Here is a 9,483-nt window from a genome sequence, read left to right as displayed (position 1 = left end):
CTGTGTGGAGCTTTGTCCGATTCAAACGACCCCCCTCCCCTCCCCTCCCCCCAGTGCATTCTTAAAAACAAAGCGCTACGCGGGCCGCGTAGCGCTGTGGCGTTGACCACCCGAGAGCAGGAGAGAGTAAAGGGGCAGTCCATACTGTCTCCGACCACCCAACCTTTCGTCGGAAAAAGATCAGACTTAAAAAAAATTCTCCGAGAAGTAGAGTTCGGCGAGTTCACAACATCTGGGAGTGCAGCTTTTTCAGGAACAATAATTCGGAGGAACGCGTTTCAGAAGTTGCGTCATGTTTGGTAGTTTGTACCGGTAGCTTTCCGACGGAAAGTTCGATGGTCGGGGAGACAGTATATGGACTGCCATTCAGAAAGGAGAAGGAATGCGGGGAGTGAATCCAGTGTCTGCTTTGGAAGGCAGTCTCAGGTTCAGCATGCTTACATGGGGACACAAAGGGGAGTCCAGATCAAAGGGAAGCGAAGGATTGGGGTGGGGACAGGTTGTGCTAAGTTGGACACAAAGGGGCGGTACAGGGATTTTGTCGGGGGGGGGGGGGTGGGGGGGGGGGTCAAGGGTCAAGCGGATGGCGAAGAAGCTAGCCCTCGTCCTCGTTATCATCGTCCTCCTCCGGCCTCTCCTCGTAGACCCTGTCCGGTAGCCTGAAGCACTCCTCGAAGAAGTTGACCAGCGACTGGCTGAGGTGCTGCCGCGTGGCCTCGCTGTGGATGAAGTGACCTTCGTCCGGGTAGATCTGAGAGACACACAGGGCGGTGAGGGAAAGGAGGATGTGGAGAGTACCGGAGGGTTCGTGTAAAATATATTTTTATATTTTATATCTTTATGTAATGTATGTGGGTGTGGCTGTGTTTTTCGCAAACCCATTTAGGCCCCGACGTCAATTTTTTTTTTCAAAAAACAGCAGACCTACAAGCTCGTAGCGCTACGAGCTTGTAGATCTGCTATTTTTCAATAGCTGTAAAGTATAACATGATGCTTTAGTTAAAAGGGGTTCCCGTTCCAGATTTGGGTTAAAATTGCTTCTGTGCACAAACGTGTGTGTGTGATTATCAGTCCATAATAAAGAATAGAATCTTAAATGGATTATCTATTGTGTAAATGCATGAAAAGCACAGAAAAGGGTTTAATAATCACATTATGTGGAATGAAGGCATTTATGAATCCAGTCATTCTTCCGACTAACAATGGAATCCCAATAGAGCGTTACAGAAAATAAATAATTTTCCTCATAGACTTTTCAGAAAGTATTTATTTAAAGACGTTTATACGCCGCGTACAAAGCCAACTTTATAATTAGAAAGAAGAAGAAAACACTTTTGTTTTTGTATTATTATTTGTTTGGTCCAAAATATTGTGTGTGTTGTCATGATTTGTCACGACAAGAGTTGTCTTTGTACGACGCTTAAAAAGGTCTTTAAAGGACAACTTTAGTTTTTTTAGGTTGTTATTAGAGAAACTAAAAGGTGAGTGTTAAATTTCTTTCATTTGCTGCTTTCTTTCGTTTTGGGGATTATAGCAGTTTTTGACAGGGGGGCGGGGGCATTCGAGCATGGGGCTAAATATGTATTTTTTTTACCAAATTTGATGGTGATTTATTTATTTATTATTTACTATAGTCCTAATAAACCCCAGGAAATTACATCTGGCCACAGCAGATCACAGGATCTACTGAATGTGATCTACCTACTGGGGGAAGGCTTATACTGTGTGTATAGGCTCAATATGTCAGTTTGTCACATTCAATATATCCTGTGATCTTTTGTGGCCAGATGTAATTTCTTGGGGTTTATTAGGACTATAGTAAATAATAATGAAATAAATCGCCATAATACTAAAAAATACATATTTAGCCCCATGCTCGAATGCCCCCGCCCCCTTGTCAAAAACTGCTAAAATCCCCAAAACGAAAGAAAGCAGCAAATGAAAGAAAATGAACACTCACCTTTTAGTTTCTCTAATAACAACCTAAAACATGAGCCTTGGTTGAAAAAAACTAAAGTTGTCCTTTAAATAAATACGTTTTGAAATGTCGATGGGCCTGGCGTCATCATGAAAGGGGGCGGGGACTGCGACGCTCTAACAAAACACCAAAACCACTTACCTGTAAAGTGTAGTTGGCCTTGACACTGATAAGCTGAGATATGAATTTAGCCGTGTGCTGGAAATGGACCTTTTCTGTGGAAACATGTTTCAGAACACGTCACACAGAAACACTGAGATAGGCTACTGCAGGCGGTTTTGCGTAGAGAAATGAGTGCGTCATAATATCTGCGTCATTGTGCAACAATACAAATGCCTTACCGTCGGCCGTCGGATGAATAATGAGAAGCTTCTTGTCCATGAACTGTGGCGCTCTGTGTGCTAAGTTTGACATCTGGAGAGAAATTACATTAATTAACATTAATACAGTAGTTACATCTGGAGAGAAATTACAGCAAAGAATCTGATCAGCCCAGTTCGGTTCTATACTTGATAGGGCTGCGAATCTTTAGGTGTCCCACGATTCGATTCGATTCCGATTCTTGGGGTGACGATTCGATTCAAAAACGATCTTTTCGATTTTTCCCGATTCTCGATTCAAAAAAGTTTTTTTTCGATTCTAAAGCAGTTTTTATTTATTTATTAAAAACAATTAAATATAATTTTAGCATGATCTACTCCAGTGCATGAAAGCAGAGTGCATTTAGTAAAAAGCTTGTATAATTGTAAAGGTTTTATCAACTGAATGATTTAAACACACAAAGGTTAAATCCAAGAGTAAGAACATTATATTATTTAGCTTGCACAAATTTGAACCAGTACAAAAGTTACAAAATCTCTTCTCACTCAATACCAGAACAATACATTAGTATTAAAACAGGTGTAAAATAAATACAATTGGCAGGCTTAGCTTAGCTGGTAGTAAATGCACTATGCAGAAACCCAGGCCATAATGCATTGCATGCACAGGTACATTTTGTGCAAGAAAAAAGAAAAGAAAAATTGATTTTTGGAAAATGAGAATCGATTCTGAATCGGACGGCATTAGATTCTAACTCGAATCTATTTTTTTTGACGGGCCTAATACTTGACCTCCACTGGGACTTCACAGTGTGTCAGTTCAGTCAAATGATAGTGTTGTCAGTTCAGTCAAATGATAGTGTTGTCAGTTCAGTCAAATGATAGTGTTGTCAGTTCAGTCAAATGATAGTGTTGTCAGTTCAGTCAAATGATAGTGTTGTCAGTTCAGTCTCCACTGAATGTTCAAGACCACAGAAACACTACGCACACAGTGATGGTTGAAATAATCAATGCGTACCGTGTATTAGGGCATTAACCCATTCTGAACGGGAACCCATTTTGGTGTTTAGCATTATGTTATGCTTTAGCTATTGAAAAATAGCAGATCTACAAGCTCGTATCGCGCCACCGAGTGGCGCGATACGAGCTTGTAGGTCTGCTATTTTTGAACAATCGAAGAACGACTGACATTTTTTTAAATCTGATCTCAGGTCAGAATGGGTCAATCAGACCAGTGTGTGTCCAGCGGAAACCTCGTATAAATCTGATCTCAGGTCAGAATGGGTTTAGCAACTAGTCTACTAGTTTACTAGTCGACTAGTACATCCACTAGTCGACCTTGTTCATCAGAGCCTATTTGTCTTTGGACGATGCAAAAAACGCTAATCCACGCCTTTGTTTTTTCTCGGCTTGATTACTGCAATGCACTTTTTTCAGGACTGCCTAAGAAAACGACTGACAGATTACAACTTGTCCAAAATGCAGCAGCCAGAGTTTTAACTAGAACTAAGATGAGAGAACATATTACTCCAGTTTTGGCATCAGTGCACTGGCTTCCGGTTGTTTTTAGGATTGATTTTAAATTGATTTTACTTGTCTATAAAGCTCTCAATGGTCTCGCACCTTCCTACCTACATGACTGCCTGCCTAAATATGTCCCAAACCGCCCCCCTAAGGTCTTCCACTGCTGGCCTGCTCGCTTTGCCTAAAAAAATGGCAACAAAAAAATACGGGGAAGCAGCTTTTTGCTTCTACGGGCCGTCGGCATGGAACAAGCTCCCACTGTACCTTCGTCAGGCAGCTTCTGTAGACATTTTTAAAGCTCAGCTCAAGACCCACTTCTACAACATTGCTATTATTATTATTATTATTGTTGGTACTAGTTGACTAGTTGATAAGAAAAAAAAGTTAAAAAAATATATTTAATTAATTTTTTCCCGATTTTGTAGGCCTCAAGATCAGGTACGATTATAGTTATAGTCAACAATGTACACAGTTTTTAAATGTACAAATATTTATTTCCAAAAAAAACAAACATAAAAAAACAGTAGGTACCGGTAGGTAGTTAAACAACTAGAAGTGACTAGAAGTGAATGACCTACCGTGTATGCCCTCGTGTCAGGTTTAGGGAGTCCAAGATATCTCTCAGAAAAGGCCGAAGCTGGAAGGAAATCAAAATGTACACATTGGCTGTGGATATTCTAACAATAATGGCATTAATTTAACCAGTCAAACTGTTATTTTGTCCCTTTCCAGATACAGTATACTTCGATTATGGCTCTCACTGTCTCACTCAAATGGCATTCACACGGGAACCCCGGGTCTGATTTAATTGGCAAGCATGTAGAAAAGCAGTATGCCGAGAGCCACCGGTACACCATTTCCACGATCAAAATATTAGATGTTATTTTCTGTAGAAGCAATTTCCAAGTGCAATTCCAAAGCCCGGTGTTATCACAGCGCATATCTGTCACCTCCTCCTCCTCTGGCAAGGCAAGAGAAGGTGTGTGTGTGTGTGTGTGTGTGTGTGTGTGTGTGTGTGTGTGTGTGCGTGTAACGAGAGTTATACACCTGTACTGACTGTACTGACTCACGCATCAAACTTGTCCCCGTTACGATTCTTTTCACCCCTGTTTGGTAGGGGAATATGGACATACGTACATTAAGTCCATATTCTCTAACCCATTCTGACCTGAGATCAGATTCATACGAGGTTTCCGCCGGACACACACTGGTCTGATGAACCCATTCTGACCTGAGATCAGATTCTAGAAATGTCAGTCGCTCTTCGATTTTTCAAAAATAGCAGACCTACAAGCTCGTATCGCGCCACTCGGTGGCGCGATATGAGCTTGTAGATCTGCTGTTTTTCAATAGCTAAAGCATAACATGATGCTGACACCAAAATGGGTGCCCGGTCAGAATGGGCTAACTCAATCTATTAGAGCAGATTAATCTAATCCAAAGAACCGTTTTGATGTCTAGAATGTGTTCCAAGATGTCCAGAAGCGTGCACACTGTGCACGCACGCACACGCGTGCACACTGCTTGACATTCAACGCGTACAACTCTTACCGTATAATTGGAAGTCGGTAATGGGCGAGAGGACGGCTCCACATTTCACCGGAGACTCCTCGGCCGTAAGCAGCAGGCTCGTCACATAGCCTCCGTACACCTGAGACACACACACAACGTGACAGGCTTATTATCTTCAGAATTCAAACTTTTAGTTTTTTCTGTAATTTAACACCCTACAGCGCCACACTAATAAGTAAGGGTATTTTATCAGGTATTTGACCAATCTGGGAACTAAATCGTTACCAAGAAATGTCTTCACCAATGTGTTTCTAAATGTGTCTAATAACATGTACTAAAAGTTTGAAATTCAACTCCTGTGGGAAATTGAGTTATTAGCATAATATGTGGCCATACCCATAACATCCTATATAAGGCCAAAAAGTCAAAATTTCATCATTCTTTCAGTAGCATGTGACATACAGTATGAAACTAGGGGGTTTTCATGATTCTGAATCCATTCCAAGCATTAGTTTTGCACAAAAAACACAAACGTGATGAGGTCAGCACATTTGGATAGTGGATATGGCCTAATTTAGCCCAAGGAGTGTTTTTTGTGCAAAACTAATGCTTGGAATGGATTCAGAATCATGAAAAACCCCTAGTTTCATATTAAAGAATGATGAAATTTTGACTTTTTGGCCTTATATAGGATGTTATGGGTATGGTCACATGTTATGCTAATAACTCAATTTCCCACAGGAGTTGAATTTCAAACTTTTAGTACATGTTATTAGACACCTTTAGAAACACATTGGTGAAGACATTTCTTGGTAACGATTTAGTTCCCAGATTTTCATAGATTTCTCTTACTATAAGGCATCGAAGGTAGCAGTTTTTTGCCATCTTTTTCAATTTGAATCCTGACAGGTAACAGTTTTGAGGTTTTTCCGTCCGACAGAGACGACATATTCCTTCACAGACGTGAAACGCAACATGACAGCATGCCTCTGGGAACAAGAACGTCTGTCCTAAATGACAGCGGACATTTTGAAAAGACTTACTACACTAATCTAATCAATCAATCGAATCGAAAGTGAGTGCTCTTAAGAAAGTAAAATATGTGTGGAGTTTGCATGTTCTCTCCCCGTGTACCCTAGGGCAGTGTTTCTCAACCTATGTACCGCGGCACTTTACTGTGCCTTTGAAATCTCCAGGTGTGCCTCGAGATTTTGACCAAAAGTAACACTAGCCCTCCCCCGAAAGCGATAGATAGGCGTCCTATTGTTGCGTCGTTGTTGTTGTCACACGTCTAAATAGACATGCGAAAACATGACGACGGAACAATAGACTCTTCACTCTTAACGACCATCGGCCATAGAAATGTTAATCGCCTGGCAACTTTACTGTATAAATGGGGCACAGCACAGACATTTCGCTCCCTCCAGAAAGACACCACCAGAACCCGACGGCAGCACACACAGCGCCGCCGAGTCACCTCCACCTGACGACGGCACAGCAACAACAGCAACAACGGCGGCTACTAACGCAACGCCTACAAAGAAAGCCCCTGCCAGACTGTACCGCGATGATTACATGAAGTTTGGATTCACGTTTACTGGGGATAAAACGTACCCGATTCCGCTGTGTATAGTTTGTGGATTCAAGCTTGCAAACAGCGCATGGTTCTGAGTAAACTGAAGCGCCACCTTCATACCAATCATGATGAACTCGCTACGAAGGACAAACACTTTTTCGTGAGCTTGAAAGAAAAAAAGGAGAAAGACACAACGAAGCAGGCAAGTCTCTTGATACTTGAAAGAATATCCAGCCATCACAGCCAGCGCAATGGCAGTGCTGCTCCCCTTTTCCACAACCTACCTGTGAGCTTAGCTTTTCAAGCCTGACTTGAAAATGAAGAGCTCCGTGTCTGTTTGTCCAGCATCCAGCCAGGATAAAAACTCTTTGTTCAGGAAAACAAGCTCAAGGTTCACACTAAGACAGAACTTGTCAAAAATATTTACTTTTCTTTTTATCAATTGTTTTTTACGATTTTCTTTGTACAAAAGTGCTCAAGTTTAAGACCATTGTATTGTGGCAAAAGATTTTTGTTCTTGTTTTTACAACTCCTTTTTTTATTTAGAAGTATTACTTTGCATTGACAAATTGAACATATGTGTGCTACATTTTGTATGAGTTTTCAAAAATAAATTGGTGAAACTGAGGCACTGTCATGCTGTCATGTGTGTTTTTAAAAGTATATTGGGTTCATATATATATATATATATATATCATATATTATATATACAGTATATACACACACCATATATCTAGGTGTGCCCCGAGATTTTTAGGCTATGAAAAGTGTGCCCCGGGACAAAAAAGGTTGAGAGACACTGCCCTAGGGTATAGGTAGTACTAGGTACCCTCACAACAACAACAACAAAAACATGCAGTAATCCTGGTCTCTAAAACTGCCTCCCCCTGGCCAGCCGGGGTGCCTGATGGAGGGGAAAGGAACTAGTTGGAATAATGTGTTCTAGTTGGGAAACTCCCGCCGGTCACTCCTCATGCATGGAAGGAAGCATGAGGTCAGTTAGCATTACGTTATGCTTTAGCTATTGAAAAAATAGCAGATCTACAAGCTCATAGCGCGCCACCGAGTGGTGCGCTACGAGCTCGTAGGTCTGCTATTTTAGAAAAACGACTGAACGACTGACATAATAGAAACATAGCTTTTTCAGAAAACTGTCAGGATGTAGAAGACAATGTTATAGAATCTGATCTCAGGTCAGAATGGGGTCATTTCAACGTCGGATTTGCAAATATACGGTACATTGTTGCCCTTACCTTTCCGAAAACACCAATTCTGGTTTTGTCAATGTAGGGTTCTTTAGCGATGATACTGTAAAGGAAATCAAATGAAAGAGGTTTAGAGTACAGCGACAACGTTGCGATCTCCGTGTACATGTATACTGTACCCTGACACGGTTAATTTATCACGACATAATCTGATGTAACTCTCTATTGTGTTCAAACCTGGCGTTGGAGGTCAGAATAAAGAAAAAATAAAAGGACTATAGAGTGAATGACATTATTGTCTCAGTCAAAAAGCTGGAGCTTGTAGTAATGCATAAGTGCCACAAGGGGGCAGTGGCTACATGTAGCATTATTGTACCCATGTTGGGACAGTAAAGTGATAGAAGTAAGTATACAGTTGCATGAAACAGCTTAGCTGCATTGCTGCTTTCCGCTCTACTGACGGCGAGTGAAATCAATCTGTGACATGGAGGGTGACTCCTTTAAAGGATAATTCCATACTAAAAGGCTTTCTTACCTTTCTTTGTAGTTGTTACGTCCCCATCAGAGGTCCAGGTGTTATTTTGTGCAAAAGCTCCTTATTGGCTATTTCCCCTACCATAAGCCCTAAATGAATTGCATTGAATTGAATGGGATGTATGGGGTGTTGTGCTAATTTGCTAATTTCCATTGCTCAAAATTATAATTCTTTTGTATATATCCTCTCTTCATAATGTAAATAATAACCCAAGCGGCACACTTTACTACTTATTTCGATGGAAATAAGCGAATTAGCACAACACCCCATACATCCCATTCAATTCAATTGAGGGCTTATGGTAGGGGAAATAGCCAATAAGGAGCTTTTGCACAAAATAACACCTGGACCTCTTTGATGGGGACGTAACAACTACAAAGAAAGGTAAGAAAGCCTTTTAGTATGGAATTATCCTTTAAGCAGTCAAACCTGGCCTGTGTCAAACTAGAACTGGACTCAGAACTGGGTGTGGCTGCGCACCTGTTGTGCATATCAAGGCACAACAGGATAAATCAGTCATCTCCACAAACACTCAGAAGATAGCCTCTGAAACCCAGTATTGGGTTTCAGAGGCTATCTTCTGAGTGTTTGTGGTTTAGGGAGCTATCATTGTGTCTTCCTCTGGAAAGAATCACTTTATACTCTGAAGAATAAACAGAAGATGTTTGATAAGATATATGGGGACGGTTTATCCAGTATATCACGGTTAATGATTTATCTTATTTAATGGTGGAAACTGAAAATGTCTAATTGTATATTCTCTGCAGCTGTTTGGTCTTGTGGCCATAAGGACTGTCATTGTTACCAATCTAAGTGCCCTTATTTTATTATAC

The 9,483-nt window shown here is 41.0% G+C and overlaps 1 protein-coding gene across 1 annotated transcript in view; it reads right to left on the bottom strand.

Annotated features, from left to right (window-relative positions):
* Positions 1 to 595: 595 nt before the first annotated feature.
* The window catches only part of LOC310868271 (A-type potassium channel modulatory protein DPP6-like), a gene marked incomplete at both ends in the record, with an annotated part of 552,655 nt that continues 543,767 nt past the window's right edge, over positions 596 to 9,483 (bottom strand). Inside the window, 6 exon segments of the mRNA XM_083778624.1 lie at positions 596 to 751; positions 2,120 to 2,193; positions 2,320 to 2,392; positions 4,401 to 4,459; positions 5,374 to 5,473; positions 8,164 to 8,218. Of these exon segments, the coding sequence (XP_083634750.1) occupies positions 596 to 751; positions 2,120 to 2,193; positions 2,320 to 2,392; positions 4,401 to 4,459; positions 5,374 to 5,473; positions 8,164 to 8,218 (517 nt within the window).

This window comes from Protomyctophum parallelum (assembly GCF_964188405.1).
Source record: "Protomyctophum parallelum genome assembly, chromosome: 12".
In the NCBI taxonomy this organism is placed as follows: domain Eukaryota; kingdom Metazoa; phylum Chordata; class Actinopteri; order Myctophiformes; family Myctophidae; genus Protomyctophum; species Protomyctophum parallelum.
The sequence above is the reverse complement of the archived record's forward strand: the minus strand, read 5'-3'. Positions and strand labels throughout refer to the sequence as shown.